Source organism: Macaca thibetana, chromosome 7, assembly GCF_024542745.1.
Source record: "Macaca thibetana thibetana isolate TM-01 chromosome 7, ASM2454274v1, whole genome shotgun sequence".
Lineage (NCBI taxonomy): Eukaryota > Metazoa > Chordata > Mammalia > Primates > Cercopithecidae > Macaca > Macaca thibetana.
In genome coordinates this window covers 164945107-164964303 of record NC_065584.1, presented here as the reverse complement: position 1 = coordinate 164964303, position 19197 = coordinate 164945107, and the positions used below count along the sequence as shown (strand labels likewise).

Below are 19197 nucleotides of genomic sequence, written 5' to 3'. Positions count from 1 at the left end.
AGGCAGAAGAGGGCAGATCACTTGAGGTCAGGGGTTCAAGACCAGCCTGGACAACATGGCAAAACCTTGTCTCTACCAAAAATACGAAAATTAGTGGGGCATGGTGGTGTGCACCTGTAGTCCCAGCTACTCAGGAGGCTGAGGCATGGGAATTGCTTGAACCCAGGAGGCAGAGATTGCAGTGAGCTGAGATGGCGCCACTGCACTCCAGCCTGGGCAGCAAAGTGAAAGTCTGTCTCAAAAAAAAAAAAAAAAAAAAAAAAAAAAGGATTGTCCAAATAGCCTTCCTAAAATGCACATCTAACCATGTTACTCTCTTGCTTAAAACCTTTCAAAAGTTCCTGTTCCTTTTCTTTTTTCTTTTTCTTTTCTTTTTTTTTTTTTTGAGATGGAGTTTTGCTCTTGTTACCCAGGCTGGATTGCAATGGCACGATCTCGGCTCACTACAATCTTCACCTCCCGGTCTCACGTCATTCTCCTGCCTCAGCCTCCCAAGTAGCTGGGATTACAGGCACCTGCCACCATGCCCGGTTAGTTTTTTTTTTTTTTTTTGTATTTTTAGTAGAGACGGGGTTTCACTGTGTTAGCCAGGATGGTCTTGATCTTTTGACCTCGTGATCCACCTGCCTTGGCCTCCCAAAATGCTGGGATTACAGGCGTGAGCCACCGCGCCCAGCCCCTGTTACTTTTCAAAGTCAATTCTGAATTTCTGACCCAGTACACAAGGCTGCTACAACCGGAATTCTGCTCCCCTTTTACAACTTATCCACAGCCCCAGATTCTACATTTCAACTTCATTAGAAGCACAGTTCATGATTCACACCTGACATTTACCAATGCTATGCTGTCTGCACAGTGGCATTCTATTAGTCCCATAAGAGCCAGCTTGTATGTCAGCCTACTTTGCAAGGCCTCTCTTACTCCTCTAGGATGAACTTCATGTCATTTTGTATTGTGGCACTTAACCTTCTGCAGGTAAATTATCTGGCAGTAGGTGTGGCACCCCTACTGCCCTGTGAGCAAAACAACATCCCCGTGTATGTATTCCTGGAGCCCAGTGCAGGGCCTTGCATGCAGTTGGTGCTCAGTAAAGTTGACTGAGCAATGGGCTGAGTGAGTGCTGTGGATTCTCTGTACTTTGCTCTTTGGTGCATTCTGAGGCCTCTACTCTCCCAAAGAATTACCTTCCAGGGGCCCGGCTGTGCTTGCTGTTACTGAGTACTTCTGCTTCTTTGGTTCGTGTTGAATATTTTGCTGTTCCATTCAGAGCAGTGGAAAGTCCAAGGCCTTCTGCCCAAATCACTTAAAGGTCCTATTCAAATCGGTTTTTCTCTTGTACTTCCCCCTAGATGTCATTTAGGGAAAGAAAAGAAAATTTTGCTTTTGCTTTGTGGAGTAAAAATGAACAGAAATACTAATTTAGCTTCAGCTACAGTATCACCCTGATTATGAAACAGGCCATTTGTAGAATACTCAACATTACCGGCAATGATAATAATAGAATCCAGTCAGCGTTTCTCATGTGCTTAGCATATGGCAGTCCAGTCACTATGCCTTCTAAGGGAATCAAAGAGAAGTAAGACAGCCCTCTTCCTGGGAGAACTGCCAGTCTGGAGTCCAGCAAAGGGTATAAAACAGCACAATGGCTGCAGTATAAGATACACCATGAGACCTGCTATTACACAGGCACAAATTCCTTGGGGGCACAGACTAAGAGGTTTTTTTTTGGCCAGGGTAAACAAAGAAGGCTTTATTTGACTGGGCCTTGGAGATGGAGAAGATTTAAAGACACGAGAATGAAAGAGAAGAGCCATTTCAGTTAGAAACAACAGTAAGAACACATTGCTGGTGCCAGGGAAGTAAGTGCCTATCGGTATTAGGGCAGGCACTGGCAGGGGACCGGAGTGGGGTAAGATTGGGTTGACTGGGGACGCTGAGTCAGAGCATGAAGAGTCTTTTAGGAATCTGAGCTCCTCTTCATGGGCAGTGGGAATCCTCTGGAGGATCCTGAGCTGATTACTGGAAGGGCCAGTGGACAGTAAAGTCAGATTCCCGGAGGGTAAGGCAAGGCTGCGCTGATCACACACCTGCACGCACAGGTGTGCCGGAGGGGATGAGGAAGGACAAATTAGTGACGTGATGACAGTTGCACTCAGGTACTCCATCTTATATAGACCATCCATAACTCTAACTCCCCTCTTGCTTCCTTTCCCCAACTCTTTCCTCCTCCATCTCCTTTGAGTTCTCCACAACCTCAGTCAAAACATTCTGCCCCACTAGGCAGGCTTCATGAAACTTCTTTCCTTCCCTCCCTGCCTCTCAGCTCCCTTGGTTCACAACTAGTCACTCTTTCCAGTACCCTCTTAAGCCTTGTTCCCAAAGATAGCAGGAAAATTGGGGGGGAAATCCTGCTGACATGGATCCTGTGCTTGTAGGATTTCCTGGAAATTCATCTCCCCAGATAGAAACCAAGCTCCCACTGAATGAAGCCTTGTCACACTGGGCCTCTGGCTTTTCTTGATGGGCTAGGGGACTTTCCCTCATTGTGTTCTCTGACCATCAAGACTTGGCCCCATGGGACCAAGGGGGACGACTAGAGGACATGCAGGTGGCTTCTCGTGCATATTTTCCCGCTCCCCTTTGTGTTACAATTGTGTCACTATTGAAGATCGTTCTCCCCTACAGATAATTTGCTCTGGTCGGGGCCTTGGAATAGGGAAGTAGCCATGATAAGCTTCGAGAAGCTAAAGAGCACAGTAGGGGTGGGAGTTTCCCTGAGTCACCTCCTCTGAAGCAGCCAAAAGCCCAGCCAACTTTGGAGAAAGGAGAAGTTGACCTCAGGAGTTCTTTCTGAGGTTACAAACCTTGTCTTGTAGCTTGCATTCCTCTGGCCACTCATCAGCCAGGGTGGCTCCAGGGTTCTTCCCTCTTATTCCCCATCAAGACTTACCTGGCTAGGGTGTCAGCCCATGGCTTCTATTCCCTGGTCAGAGGAGAGCCAAGCCCCAGCTGTTTGAATCATTCCTGCTAAACCCCAGACATTCTGGAGCAGAGACCAATAATTCCTAATGAGTCCCGCCCAAAGTTCAGGTTAATGAGCAAAATAAATTATTACTGTTTTAAGCCACTAAGTTCTGAGAACTTAGTTTGTTACCAAAGCAATGTATAACTGGAACATATGTATATAAATGTGGCAATTTATGTAGGCACAATGAATATTCATGAGGTTGTAGTTCACATATTTGTATATAAGAATCACAAGAATGAAGTCCAAAGCACCTTACAAATAGAAGAAATCGTTAATTACTAAGATGGTTCATATTCTTCTTCTTGTTATTCTCATGACAAACACAAGTAGTTTCCTCAGTCCTAGCCAGGACTTCACGCTTCTTCGGTAAGAACTTCTGGACAAAATAAGCACAGAGAGAACCTTGGTCGGGCCATAGGTACTTATTATTATAATAATTATTATTTCTTGTTTGTTTGTTTTTTGAGATGGAGTCTTGCTCTTGTCATCCAGGCTGGAGTGCAGTGGCATGAACTCAGCTTACTGCAAGCTCCGCCTCCTGGGTTCAAGTGATTCTCCTCCCTCAGCCTCCCGAGTAGCTGGGACTACAGGCACCCACCACCATGCCCGGCTAATTTTTGCATTTTTAGTAGAGATGGGGGTTTCACCATGTTGGCCAGGATGGTCTTGATCTCCTGACCTTGTGATTCACCCGCCTTAGCCTCCCAAAATGCTGGGATTACAGGCGTGAGCCACCGCTCCCGGCTAGGTACTTGTTAAGTGTGAACAGGTTTCACCAATTATCTTCCATCATCACCTTCTCCCCAACTGGCTGCCCTTTCCACCTATAATAGAAGAGTGTTACACATGTGCATTTTCCAGAACCTCCCAGTTGTGAGGCTGCAAACCTGGCTCCAGGGCCTGAGCAAGGGTTCCAGGGAGGGTCTCTGCATTTGGGGCCACTGCAGTGACCTACTTTAATTATTCCCTTATGCATTTCCTTTGCCTATAATATGGCATAGGTTCTTCTAGACTGAAAATCCTTTGAAGGCAAGAATTTTTATCTTCAGCGCCTAACATGGTCCCTGTTGCATAGTAGCAGTTTAGTGTATGTTTATGGGATAACTGGATACACATACGGTTTCCAGACAATATGCCTTCTGATTGACTCATTCAGAATGTACTTGGGGTGGACCCCTAATTTCATACAAAATTCCATGCATTGACAGAGCAGCTCAGAGGATGGGGAACCATGAGCTGGTCTTTATGAACCTGTACACTAGACCCTGGTGAATGCAGACTCGGAGTGCAGTGGCACTGCGGAAATATAGCCCCCATGTCTTCACACTTGGCCCATGGTCAGCTACTTGCCTCTGACCCACACTTCCCTCCATTCCACCCCACACCAGTCCTTTTGCATTTCATATAAAAGAAAGAAAGAATTTTCCTTTTTTTGGAAAGAACTTTGTCTTTCTCTCTCCCACCTATCCTTGAAAAGTGATAATTTGGAAACTCCCCAAAAGAAATTAAAGCAGGCCATGATATGTAAGACTTTTTTATTTTTATTTATTTATTTTTTTGAAATGGGGTTTCACTCTTGTCGCACAGGCTGGAATGTAGTGGTATAATCTTGGCTTACTGCAACCTCCACCTTTGGGTTCAAGCGATTCTTCCTCCTCAGCCTCCTGACTAGCTGGGATTACAGTAACCCACCACCATGCCTGGCTAACTTTTGTAGTTTTAGTAGAGACGGGGTTTCACCATGTTGGTCAGGCTGGTCTCAAACTCCTCACCTCAGGTGATTCGCCTGCCTCGGCTTCCCAAAGTGCTGGGATTGCCAGGTGTAAGCCACTGCGCCTGGCCCACAATATGTAAGAATTTTTAAAGCAACTCCTTTTTGTATACAGAAGATTAGAAATATAAAGCCCTAGGCTGGGCGTGGTGGCTCTTGCCTGTAATCCCAGCACTTTGGGAGGCTGAGGCGGGCAGATCACTTGAACCTGGGAGACAGAGATTGCCATGAGCCTAGATTGTGCCATTGCACTCCAGCCTGGGCAACAAGAGCAAAACTCTATCTCAAAAAAACAAAAACAAGGGTCTATCTTTTTTCTGTCTCCACCCATTGCCCAAGCCAGGACCCAGTGAAGGAAGGTAGTTGATCTTTGTTGAATAAATGAAATGCCTAGCTAATTATTATTATTTTTAATTTTTTCTTTTTATTTGGGACGGAGTCTCGCTCTGTTGCCCAGGATGGACTATAGTGGCGCAATCTCAGTTCACTGCAGCCTCCACCTCCCGAGTTCAAATGATTGTCCTGCCTTAGCCTCCCAAGGAGCTGGGACTGCAGGGGTGTGCCACTAAGCCCAGCTAATTTTTGTATTTTTAGTAGAGACGGGGTTTCACCATGTTGGCCAGAATGGTCTCGATCTCTTGACCTCGTGATCCACCCGCCTTGGCCTCCCAAAGTGCTGGGATTACAGGCATGAGCCACCTTGCCTGGCCTTGTACTTTTTTTTTTATATATATAAGTAGAGATGGAGTTTCACCATGTTGGCCAGACTGGTCTCAAACTTCGGACCTCAAGTGGTCCGCTTGCCTCGGCCTCCCAAAGTGCTGGGATTACAGGCATAAGCCACTACACACAGCCAAAGATGCTTGATTGCAATTTTAAAACCACATGCTTCTATTATTATTATTATTTTGAGGGGACAGGATCTCACTCTGTTGCCCAGACTGGAATGCAGTGGCACAATCTCGGCTCATCGCAACCTCCACTTCCTGGGTTCAAGAGATTCTCCTGTCTCAGCCTCCCAAGTAGCTGGGATTACAGGCATGTACCTCTACTGCCAGACTAATTTTTGTATTTTTAGTAAAGACGGGCTTTTGCCATGTTGGCCAGGATGGTCTTGAACTCCAGACCTCAAATTATCCACCCGCCTTGGCCTCCCAAAGGCATGAGCCAGCACGTCCGGCTGCTGCTGTTATATTTGAAGAAATGTTCAGCACCAAGGGAATGTAATGGGGGAGAGAAAACTCAATCTTCCCATCCTTTCCCTGGTTCTTATGATGCTCAAAGATGATTTAAGGAGGGAAAGCAGCCTGCTCTTGGCTTTGTGCTCCTGTGGGCCAACGGGCACAGTCTAGGAGGCATGGGAGAACTTTCCCAGCGGAATTCCTGGAAAAGTAGCTTGACCACATATCTGTATGCTCCTTTGTGCTCTACAGGTCCTGTATCAGTCTGGGTACTCCAAGAAAATGTCATGAGGGGATTAAATGTCTAACAGATTTAATTGGTAAATGATTGTGGTAAATACCTGTGAGGGAAAAAAGGGAGGGAGGCAGAAGAGACTACAGAGCCGTCAGACAGACTACAATTCAGGACTGACCTCTGCGAAGGAGAGAAGGAGGAAGATGGGGTAGGGAAGTCTTCCATGACAGTGCAGTCAAAGGAAGTTTCAGCAAAGCCCATGGGGAGTCATTGAACCAAAGTTACCTATCAAAGGAAGTTGACTTGCAGAAACCGGTCTTAAGGTTCCTGCTTTGCTCAGTCATTGTCTGGGAACAGCCTATAGGATATGTGGCCTCAGTGCAAAGCTGTGGTAGATTCAAAGCACTGAGGCTGGGGCCCTTAGTCAATTAAACCACTGCAGTAGGTCTGAAAGGTGCATTTTCATGGCTGCCACTCTATTAACGAGCATTCTAAGCAACACCTCTCCTTTCCTCCTTAATCCTATGGTGATAGTTCAGAAACGCAAGTTTTATATGAATCATTTTTTCCTATTTGCAGCTGGTCACAGACAGGATGAAAGACTCAAAGTCACTCCATATGTGGATGGAAAAAAAAAGTGAATTCAATTTCTCCAGCGACCGTGAATTGTCTCCTTTTTCATCCACCCACTGCAAACCTTTTCTCAGATTTGCTGTCATAGCTAAATAAAATGAGATTTGCATTTCACTTACGAAGTTATACCCTTGCTAGGTAAAGAGATGACTGGGAGGCCAAATTCCTCATTAGTCCACAAAAGAACAATGGGGAACTAGCTTTGATTAGGCACCTACGTTTTACCAGGCATGGTGATAGAGGCTTTACACAGGTCATCCCTTTGAACTTCACCTCAGCCCTCTGAGGTCAACATGTATTGCCTCATTTTACAAATTAAGCACAGACCCAGGGTACACACTGAGGAAAGAAAGAGAGATTTGACTGGGACTGAGTCCAGGCCCTCTGACTGTAAGTCCAGTGCTCTTTCTGGTCCCGAAATTTCTAATCCACACATTGGATAGTTTACTTGAGTTAAAAATGTGAATTAAGTCAGGCTTAAAGCAGAATTTTGTTTTCTATCAGAAATCCTAGAGCAGGCGGAAGGTGAAGACCAAAGAAGATATTTTCTTTTTCTTTTTCTTTTTTTTTTTTTGGAGATGGAGTCTCGCTCTGTCGCCCAGGCTGGAGTGCAGTGGTGCAATTTCGGCTCACTGCAAGCTCTGCCTCCTGGGTTCAAACGATTCTCCTGCCTCAGCCTCCCAAGTGGGGAGTACAGGCGCCTGCCACCATGCCCATCTAATTTTTTGTATTTTTAGTAGAGACGGGGTTTCACCGTGTTAGCCAGGATGGTCTCGATTTCCTGACCTCATGATTCGCCTGCCTCGGCCTCCCAGTGCTGGGATTACAGGCGTGAGCCACGGTGGCTGGCCCAAAGAGGGTATTTTCTTTTTTTTTTTTTTTCTGAGACAGAGTCTCACTCTGTTGCCCAGGCTGGAGTGCAGTGGCCGGATCTCAGCTCACTGCAAGCTCCGCCTCCGGGGTTTACGCCCTTCTCCTGCCTTAGCCTCCCAAGTACCTGGGACTACAGGCGCCCGCCACCACAGCTGGCTAGTTTTTTTTGTATTTTTTAGTAGAGACGGGGTTTCACTGGGTTAGCCAGGATGGTCTCGATCTCCTGAAAAGAGGGCATTTTCTTCTTCCCTCTCTGTATCATCCTTACTCAATTACAGATGATCAAGGGCAGTACTGCCAGAGTCACCTCGAGAGGCCCTGTTCTCTGCCACCCAGACTGTTCTGTAGTCTCCATTCCAAATTGTCTTTACTCCGGTTTACCTCGTGGATGGCATTTAAGACTTTTCTTAAATTTGAAATTCACAAAACCGTTTTAAAGTAAACAATTCAGTGGCATTTAGTACCTTCGCAGTGTTGTGCAACTTCCACCTCTATCTAGTTGCAAAACATTTTCTTTTCTTTTTTTTTTGAGACAGAGTCTCGCTTTGTTGCCCAGACTGGAGTGCCGTGGCGTGATCTTGGCTCACTGCAACCTCTGTCTCCCGGGTTCAAGCAATTCTCCTTCCTCAGCCTCCCGAGTAGTTGGGACTACAGGCACATGCTGCCCGCCGGCTACATTTTTGTATTTTGGTAGAGACGGGTATTCACCATGTTGCCCAGGCTGGTCTCAAACTCCTGAGCTCAGGCAATCCACCTGCCCTGTCCTCCCAAAGTGCTAGGATTACAGGCGTGAGCCAACGGCCCGGCCTTGCAAAACATTTTCATCACACAAAAGAAAACCTTCTACCCATTAAGCAGTTACTCCTCCCTCTCCTCAGTCCCTGGCAACCATCAATTTGCTTTCTATTCCTATGGATTTAACTATTCTGGATATTTCATAGAAATAGAATCACATAATGTATGACCTTTTCTGTTTGGCTTCTTTCTATTAGCCTAATGTTTTTGAGGTTCATTCCTGGTGAAGCATGTATGTATCAGTTCTTCATTCCTTTTTTTGAATGAATAATGTTCCATAATTTATTTATCCATTCATCTCTTGATGAATATTTGAGTTGTGCCCAGCTCTTGGCTATTGTGAATAGTGCTGCCATGTACATTCGTATGTAAGTATTTGAGGATCTGTTGGTTGTGTACCTATGAATGGAACTGCTGGGTCTTGTGATAATTCTGTATTTAACTTTTTGAGAAACTGCCAACCTTTTCACAGGGGTTGCGCCCTTTCGCATTCCCACCAGCAATCTACAAGGATTCTAATTTCTCCACATCCTGCATTTAAGACTTGTAAAGCTGAATTAATCACAGGATGAGGAAGTGGCCTCTCTGAAACATTTTCCTCTTTCACATTTTAAACTTTCTCTTTCATACACGACATGAAACACAGCCTACGCACGAAAGTGACTAGGAGGAAGGCCATTATAAAGTGATGCAAACAGAAATTCCACCAACCTCCACGTATCATCATGTGTCATAACTCAGCCAAGCTCAGGGAGCATTCTCGTCACATTGCCTCAACAGCTTCAAGGTGAGCCAGCTCAAGACTTTGCTCTCCACCAGGCAGAAGATGACAGACTGTGAATTTGGATATATTTACAGGCTAGCTCAGGACTATTTGCAGTACGTTCTGCAGATACCACAACCTGGATCGGGTCCAAGCAAAACGTCCAGAGTGCTACAAAAGGTTGCATTCTCAGTCCAAAAAGAAGTGGAAAAGAATCTGAAGCCATGCTTGGACAATGTTAATGTTGCATCCATAGACACTGCCAGAACACTATTCAATCAAGTGATGGAAAAGGAGTTTGAAGATGGCATCATTAACTGGGGAAGAATTGTAACCATATTTGCATTTGAAGGTATTCTCATCAAGAAACTTCTACGACAGCGAATTGCCCCGGATGTGGATACTTATAAGGAGATTTCGTATTTTGTTGCTGAGTTCATAATGAATAACACAGGAGAATGGATAAGGCAAAACGGAGGCTGGGTATGTGTGATGGAAAAATTCTTCATTGTTCTTTACTGTGAAATAGAAATTGAGAATTTCCTTGCTAATTAAAACAACAACAAAACACTTACCTAAGAATACTAGTTTCCTGGGGTGGTTTGTTTTAATTTTTAAAATAATATACTTTCTGGCTTATTTCCGATGAATCCTTGAACTTGAACTTTATAGTTGGAAAGTACTTGTGTTTCCAGTTTTTATTCCTAACAGTATAAATTACAGTAGTGAAGTTTGGGGACTAACAAAGCACCTCTCTCATTCAGCTTCACAGTCAGCTGTGTACACACTCTAATCTAGTACTTAGCTTTTTTTGCTAGGGTTGTCATGACAGTACAGACAGTACAGAAATTTCCACAATCAGTACAGAAAGAGTTGCTATTAGATGCTGTTATTTTTAGGTATTTATAAGGTTGCAAAAGACAGGTGTAAATTTTTGTAAGTTCATTGCTTACAAATTGGTGTTTTTCAGTTTACTAATACATAGCAAATTGTAACATATACTAATGTATAGCAAATTATATATAATGTATAACAAATTATTACTAATAATAAATTCTGGGCTGGTAAAGTTTGTTGATTAAAACATAATGTACAGTATCACCAGCAAGAAACTTTATTCAAGAATTTTCAACTAAAAATTCACTTTATTATCCAGTGCCTCAAAAAGCCAAGACTGTGTAGGGGCCTGTGTTGAAACTCATGTTGGTAAAAAGCCTGACACAGCTGGATGTATATGCTTTCCTTTATATCCCAATATACTTAATGATTATTTTTTTAAAGCACGTAAGTGTTCATGAATCCTCTCTCCAACGCCTAATTCCTGGCCTTCACCTCTCCCAAGAGGTAACCACTGTTATCAATTATTTTGCATGCAAAACATGCCTACTGTATATATCCATAGAAAATAAACAATACTTCTTTGTAAAAAATTTTTTGTAAAAAAAGTTATGTAAAATGTGTATGTATGCTTATGTATATGTTTTACATAACGTATCTGTTATACCATATAACACATACTTTTTTACATATACACATAATTTTTTATATATACAATAAATTTTGTGTACATATTTTTACATGTGTATATGTAAAAATAGTACATGGTACTAATTCTGCCACTTATTATTTTATCCAGAGTTATTTAAAATAGTATTAAGAATGCTGTGTATATTCTGTTGTATGTAAATGCTGTAGAGTGGCCATTTGTAGCTGATAGCTCTTTAGGTTATTTCGAGTTTGCTATCACACACAATGCTTCATTGAATATCATTTTACATATATCTTCCCTTGTGCGTGTGTGTAGTTTTCCAGGGTGGATGTTGGGTTGTAGATGCTGGGTCATGGTGGCGTACATTTTTTAATTTACTAGGTCCTTGCCTTCCAAAGTGGCTCCACCAAGTTCCACTCCCATCAGCAGCTTGTTAGAGTATCCCGCAGTCCCCCTACCCCAGCTGACTAACATTAGGTTGTTGCAATTCGTCATAATTTCCTTAATTTTTTGGGCTAAAAATATAGAGTTTATCTTGTTTCAATTCTCATTTTCTTGATTACTAGTAAGGCTAAATTTTTTTTACATTTTGAGCATCTTTTCATATATTAATTGATTATTTGTAAATGCAGGCAATTGTCGGTTTATACCCTTTGCCCATTTTCCTTTTATTTTGTCTTTTTCTTATTGATTTGTAGGAATTCTTTGAATATTCTGGATACAAATTATTATTATTATTATTTAAATTTTTTGAGACAGAGTTTTCGTTCTTGTTGCCCAGGCTGGAGTGCAATGGTGTGATCTCAGCTCACTGCAACCTCTGCCTTCTGGTTTCAAGCAATTCTCCTGCCTCAGCCTCCCAAGTAGCTGGGATTACAGGTGTGCGCCACCACACCCAGCTAATTTTGTATTTTTAGTAGAGATGGGGTTTCACTATGTTGGTCAGGCTGGTCTCGAACTCCTGACCTCAGGTGATCCTCCCACTTTGGCCTCCCAAAGTTGTGGGATTACAGGTGTGAGCCACGCACCCAGCCAAATTATTTTTATATATGTGGCAGATATATTTTAGTTTGCTGATTATCCTTTAAAGCTAACAACGTCTTTGGTCATTATAAACGTTTAAAAGTTTGTTGTGATCAAATTTATTGATCTTTTACTTGATGCCTTTTTCATTTTGTTTAAGGCCTTCCTGCATGATAGAGCTTACTGCAGCTACTCCCCTTTCTCAGTCACCTTCTTTCTGGAACTTAGTTCTTTCTAACTCAGCCTGACTGAGGCTGGGCGAAGCATGTGAAATGTTTTATCATGTTTTCTTCTGGCTGTGGGAGGAGGCTATACTTGAGGACTGGTGGAAATTTCAGCAGCACTCTGTAGATTTCAGGCGAAGGCAAACATTCTCTAGCACAGAGGACCACAGGTAAGCCTGCAGAGAAATACTCTACTGGTTTGCAGGCTCTATGTGGGTTTGGATTGTCTTTCTAATGCTTAACATAGTACTTGGAACACACAGACAGTGAATAAATGTTACTTAAAAATTTAACTTCTCCACAATAAATTTTGTGAGCTCCCGGAACTCACTGTTAGCAAGAGGTGTGGAATTGTCTCTGAGAATTTCTAGTAGTGCCCTCATCTTTCGAGGGTGGTACAGATGTAAACATAAGTGTGGCCGGATGAACCTCTCCCAAGTGTAGATACAAATACACACATTGCCTGCACATGCACACACTCAGCCTTTCTAAAGTTTCCAAGCTCTCTTTTTTTTTTTTTTTTTTTTTTTTTTTTTTAAAAAAAGCACCTGAATAGTTCAGGTTGTAGACATGAAATACTCTTGAAGATGTCATTTCAAAGCAATCTCCATGCTGCTTTCCCACCTCAGATGAGACATTGGTTCTGTCAATGATAGGCAGTGCTTTTTTGATTCAGTGCAAACTGGCATGGAAAACTGTTACCTTCTTTTCATAGTGATGTTGACAAATCTGCTCAAATGAGTGAATTTACTCTTGAATGATTCATTTCAGGGGAAATGGCACAATCACATGCCTATGCTAGTAGAGTCAGTGGCCCACAAGAAAAAGTAAGGGTAGAGGAGGCACTTACAACTTTATCAAGATGTGAGCACCAGCCTCTCACTTCTACCCACCTGAAAAAACTCAAGAAGTCATCATAAAACATACAATCTGTAATTTAATTAAATGTTAAAATTGCCCAGAGACTTTATGAAAACTTTTAATCAAGAATGTGGTATGTGCCAGGTGCGGTGGCTCATGCCTGTAATCCCAGCACTTTTGGGAGGCTGAGGTGGGTGGATCACCTGAGGTCAGGAGTTCAAGAGCAGCCTGGTTAAGATGGTAAAGGCCTGTCTCTACTAAAAATACAAAATTAGCAGGGTGTGGTGGCGGGCATCTATAATCCCAGCTACTTGGGAGGCTGAGGCAGGAGAATCACTTGAACCTGGGAGGCGGAGGTTGCAGTGAGCCGGGATTGTGCCACTCCAGCCTGGGCAACAGAGTGACTCCATCTCAAAAAAAAAAAAAAAAAAAAAAAAAAAAAAGCAGTATGTGAGCACAGCAAAGATGTTCAGACAGACCTGGCTTCATTTCTGGGCTCGAGTGCTTACTACCTGTGTGAATTGTACAAGTTGCTTAACTTCCCTGTCTTGTTTCCTCATCTATAAAAACAGGAAAATACTGCAACCTATGTCCTGAGACTGGTATAAGGATCAAATTAGTTAATATATGCAAAGCACTTTGAAACAGTTCCTGCAAATGAGTACTCAATACAAGTTTACGGTTGTTGTTTACCATGTAAAACAGATCCTCTAATGGGAAGAAACAAGACTGGTCTATCAGTAATAGGACTCATAATCTCTTTCGTTATTCTTTCTCCTTTTTATCAGTTGTCTTTCCTGCCTGCCTGCCTGCCTGCCTGCCTGCCTTCTTTTTTTGTGGCTTCTCATCTCTCTTTTTCTCCTCTTCCACATTTACCATGATTTCCTCCTGTCCCCTCTCCTAATTTGAAGTGCTGAGAAAGGATGTGCTCTCACAAGATCTGAGAGGAGAGCTAGTGCCATTTGGCTGCCTTCAGCATTCATGAGGAAAGGATGGTTCTTAAAAACCATTAGAATGATCCTGAGATGAAACTCATGTCTCTTCCCTTGGGATCACCCTTCCTTTTGAACCAGGTGGCTCTTCTTACTTCCTCTGCCTTCAATGAAGCATTCTCCTCTGCGTATGCCGGGGGAGTAGAAAGAATGCTTGGCACTGAGCTCCACGTGGGAGAAATCATGTCTACTTAATGCATCACTGTGTACCTCATGCCTAGAATAGGGCCTATTGCATAGAAGGTAACAACAAATATTTGCTGATGGAATGATTCAGTGAAGCAACACTGAAACTGGAGATTTGAACTCTGGTTTTCTCCCTCACTAGAGGTATAACCTTGGGTAAGTTACTGAGGTACTCTGAGACTCAGATTCCTTATATAATGTATATCATAATATGATATGACATATGATAATTTATTATATATAATATTTAATGAAAACAATCCTACCTACCTTTAAAGGAAAGCTAAACAATTATAAAACACTTTTTGTAAAACAGTGCTTTCCAAGCTGTCAAATACTATGCAACTATGAGGGTTACGTGGGAAATTCCAGGAAGTTTAGATAGGTTATTCTTTGCCTTTCTGAAAGTAGGATGTACAGTCAGAGTTGGTGCTTTCCCAGTAACCACCATTTTAAAGCTTGGGTCATACCATTAGGCCAAGAGGTTTCTCTTTTCTTTGTTATCCTTACTTCTTCCCTTTGCTCAGGCCTCTGTTCCAAGGTTGCCTCCTCAGAGAAGTCTTCCTTGATCACCCCAACTGAGAAAGTACTACTGCCACTCTCTGTCTCCCTGCCCAACTTGATTGCCTTCATAATAGTTTTCATGACTGGATATCCCATTGCATATTTGTTTGCTTCTCTGTTTATTGTCTGTGTCTGCCATGAGAATATAAGCTTAGTGAGAACAGGGATCCTGTATGCTTTCTTCACCACTGTGTTTCCAGCACTTTAACTGCTACTGGCATGTGGCCAATGCTCAGTGAATATTTCCTGAATGAATAAATGAATAAATAATATTTAGAGAAGTGGGAACAACATAATGGTATTTGTCTGTATCTTTTTTTTTTTTTTTGCAACAGGGTCTTGCTCTGTCACCCAGGCTGGAGTGCAGTGGCGCGATCTTGGCTCACTCCAGCCTCAACCTCCAGGGCTCAAGCCATCCTCGCATCTCAGCCTCCCAAAGTGCTAGGATTACAGGCTTGAGCCACTGCACCCGGCTGCCTCTATCTCTAAAAATTCTGAAGTTCTGATTTTCTTTGGACTATTGATACAGCATATTATTTTATGCTTTGGTTGTCTTGTAACCAAAGTAGCTGAATTTAACAAACTATCACCATTTCCAGAAATAATAAGGCTGAAACAATTCTTAATTACTACTACATTACTGATAAGATACTGAATCCTTATTTGTATATTTATCTTTGCATAATGGTTTTAAGATACAAATAGCATCATTAAAGAAAATATGTCTGAAAATAACATTTTTGAAAGGAAGAAAAGTCACTCCCATCACCGTAACATATCCACATGCAGACACTGTATGCAACTGTAATTAGGGCATACAAGAGTTTTTTCGTGTGACATATTATAAATATTTTCAACACTGTCTCACATATTCCATGTTAACATTAGGTATTAATTTCTAATATCTACAGAATATTCTGTTAATTTGTCATATCATAATTTACTTAACCAATTTCCAATTGTTAGACAGTTTGTTTTTTTTGAGTTTTCCCCTTTTAGATATAATGCTTCAGTACTGAAGCATGGGTATGCTTTTCTGGTACCCCCTACCCTCCAATATTTTAGAAGACTGCCTCATGATAAATTTCTAACAATGGAACGACTGGTTCGTAAGATATGTATATAATTACAATACTCTAGCATATTGGAAAACATATTTTCTTTCCAAAAGCATGTCAATGGAACAATGTCACAACAAACTTAACAACGTGGGTGGTACTATTAATAATTTTGAGGGTTTGATAGGCATAAAGTAACAAAGCGAATTTAATAGGTCTAAAAAACAATAAGACTGTGTTGAAAGTACATTTCTTTAACTGCTATTAGTGTTTTTACCATACACTTGTTAATGATTTATATTTCTCTCTTTAATGGTCTTTCCCTTTTAGACTATTAAGGGCCTGAGGATTTTCCGTTACATTTGAATGAACTCTTTCATGCTATATGTAAATATTTTCCTAGTCTATTGTTCTTTTAATTTTAATTTTTCATAGTTAAAAAAAATTTTAGGCCGGGCACAGTGGCTCACGCCTATAATCCCAGCACTTTAGGGGCTGAGGTGGGTGGATCACGAGGTCAAGAGATCAAGACCACCCTGGCCAACATGGTGAAACCTGGTTTCTACTAAAAATACAAAAATTAGCTGGGCGTGGTGGCATGTGCCTGTAGTCCCAGCTACTTGGGAGGCTAAGGCAGAAGAATCGCTTGAACCCAGGAGGCAGAGGTTGCAACGAGCCGAGATCGCACCACTGCACTCCAGCCTGGGTGGCAGAACAAGACTTTGACTCAAAAAATAATAATAATAAATAAATTTTAATCTTCATCTGGTTGAATTCATTAGTTTTTTCTTTGTTCACTGTCCTTCTTTAGACATTGATGTATATAAGATGATATGTTATGACTGCTCAATGATAATAGACAATGATCATTGTCATAATAATAAAAATCATGCTGTGCACAATGGCTCACACCTGTAATCCAGCACTTTGTGAGGCTGAGGTGACTGGATCATGAGGTCAGGAGTTTGAGACCAGCCTGGTCAACATAGTGAAACCCCATCTCTACTAAAAATACAAAAATTAACCAGGCATGGGGGCATGCGTCTGTAGTCCCAGCTATTCAGGAGGCTGAGGCAGGAGAATTGCTTGAACCCAGGAGGCGGAGACTGAGGTATGCCGAGATCGCACCACTGCACTCCAGGCTGGGCAACAGAGCCAGACTCCATCTCAAAAAAAAAAAAAAAAATCATTTCAGAGGGCCTCATTATACTTGCGAAACATGGGGTTTATGAAAATTCTAGGAAGGAGAGTAATGAAGTGGATACCTCTTGAGAGTGTATGGGAAACTATGAGTATGTACTGGCAGGAGGGAAAGAGGAAGAGAGAGGGACAGTTTCCTTCCTCTATCAAGGTATGACAGCATGTCTCACAGCACGATGCACACTTAACACGTAGGCAGAAAATGGCTTTCTTAGGAAATCTTTCAAATGGGAAATCCCCCTGGCTGGTGATATTCATCCGCTCTGCCAATGATGCTCATAAAATGATTCCAAGGCACCACAGAGCTCTCGAATCTCTCCCAACTATCAAAGAGTTATGCTTGGTTTCTGTTTCAATATTAGTTACGCTAGGCTCTGAGTTACTTGCAGGTATTTGTAACCCCAGGTTCTGAAACCTGTAAGATGGAGATGTGAATGTTTGCCAGATGATCATTTGGAAACATTATTTTACCAATTTTCTAATTCTTTTGGCACTTGTTTGAAAATGTATGGAGTGGAAAGAAGTAGAGTGTTTGCATTCTAATCCAGGTTCAGGCACCAAGGTGTTGGCTAATCTTAGATAACCTATTTTTTTCCTGGGCCTCGATTTTCTCATTTGTTAAAATAAGGGAGGGCTTCAGGCTAGATTATCTCAGAGGTAATTTTCAGTGAGCATTCTTTGATTACGGACTGTAAATTAACTAAATAAAATGTCCAGTTAGTTGGGTTACTGTATATTTTTAAAACTATGTCTGATCACAAAGAGAGTAGATTATGAAAGAAACCATCAACCTTTTCATAGCTTCAAAGGTATTGGTTTAATTTGGATTTACTGTGAGTTCTCATGATTTTCAATACAATGCAGTTTACAGTATAATAGAATTCATATTACAAATATAAGCGCATTGAAATAAATGTTGGACAATTGAACAAGAACAAGAAAAAAAAATAGGCTTTCTATCCTCTAGAGCTGTGCTTGCTGTCCACTATGGTAGTGAAATGTGGCTAGTCTGAACTAAGATATGCCGTAAGTACTAAATACTCATTGGATTTTGAAGATTTGTTATGAGAAAAGAATATCTCATTAATGATTTTATACTGATTACATATTAAAATAACACTAAATGTATCTTAAAAGTTAGTTTTACCTATTTTTTTACTTTTTAAAGTATGGCTACAAAAAAATTAAAATTACAGATGTAGGTCACACTGTATTTCTGTTAGATGATGCTGCTTAAGAGGGGTAGAAGGAGTAGAAGATTAACTATTTGCACTATTTAAATGAAAATATTTTTGCTTTTTATTACAGCATACTTAATCTACAATGATTTTTAAAATGTTAAATTTATTCTCTCATAGGAAAATGGCTTTGTAAAGAAGTTTGAACCTAAATCTGGCTGGATGACTTTTCTAGAAGTTACAGGAAAGATCTGTGAAATGCTATCTCTCCTGAAGCAATACTGTTGACCAGAAAGGACACTCCATATTGTGAAACCGGCCTAATTTTCTTAACTCTCATCAAAACGATTGCCAACACATACTTCTAGTTTTAAACAAACAGCTGTGATGATGTAACCTGACTTTCCATAGTTATGGAAATTTTTCCCCATTTAATGAATAAATTGTATGTATTTTTCTCTATGTGCCATTTTGTCTTAATTTCTTGGGTCTGCCTGGAAATTCAGCCGAAGGGTAAAGCTCAACACAGGAGACAGGCAATGGATTATGGGATGACAACCAGGAAGGTGGTGTGTTTTCTGCCCCTCGGTAGACTCTTTCAGGGGTGCCCATTACCCAGAAGTCCTCCATGTCACTAGGCTAGACTGCAGACTAGACTGAGAAGCAGACTCAGGCTAGAAGCAGACTCAGGTCGGCTTCCCTCTTCTTCCTTCCTTCCTTCTTTCCCATGCTGTCTGCAGTTTCCAGTGCCCCTGGCTGCTTAGAGTTTCCACTGATGCCTCCTCCCCAGCCTTCTCTCTCTGGCTTGCCATTTGGGGTTGATGGATATGGCAACCCGATATGCAAGATACTCGGGGATATTGTGACCAAAGAAAATTAGGTAAATGATTCAATGTGGAGCTAGTGTTAAAAAAATTTTTTTTGTTTTTTTTTTTTTTAAAAATGAACGGATTAGAAAATTATGTAGTTTGTTAGACCTTGTGTTCTAATTTTTAGGTCAGCAAATCTGATTGCAATATGGAAGCTATACCTTGTTCTAGACCTTCCTGGTCTTCCCTTCCTTTTTTTTTTTTTTTTTTTTCTTTTTCGAGGTGAGTCTTGCTCTGTCGCCCAGGCTGGAGTGCAGTGGTCCCATCTCGGCTC

At 41.7% G+C, this 19197-nt stretch overlaps 2 protein-coding genes across 2 annotated transcripts in view; both read left to right on the top strand.

Annotated features, from left to right (window-relative positions):
* Positions 1-19197, top strand: part of MTHFS (methenyltetrahydrofolate synthetase) — a 599465-nt gene that overhangs the window by 473400 nt on the left and 106868 nt on the right. The window lies entirely within an intron of this gene.
* On the top strand, positions 9021-18516 carry BCL2A1 (BCL2 related protein A1). The gene is made up of 2 exons (XM_050800032.1): positions 9021-9762; positions 18235-18516. The coding sequence occupies exons 1-2, from the start codon at positions 9343-9345 to the stop codon at positions 18340-18342; spliced, it is 528 nt and encodes a 175-aa protein (XP_050655989.1). The 5' UTR covers positions 9021-9342; the 3' UTR covers positions 18343-18516.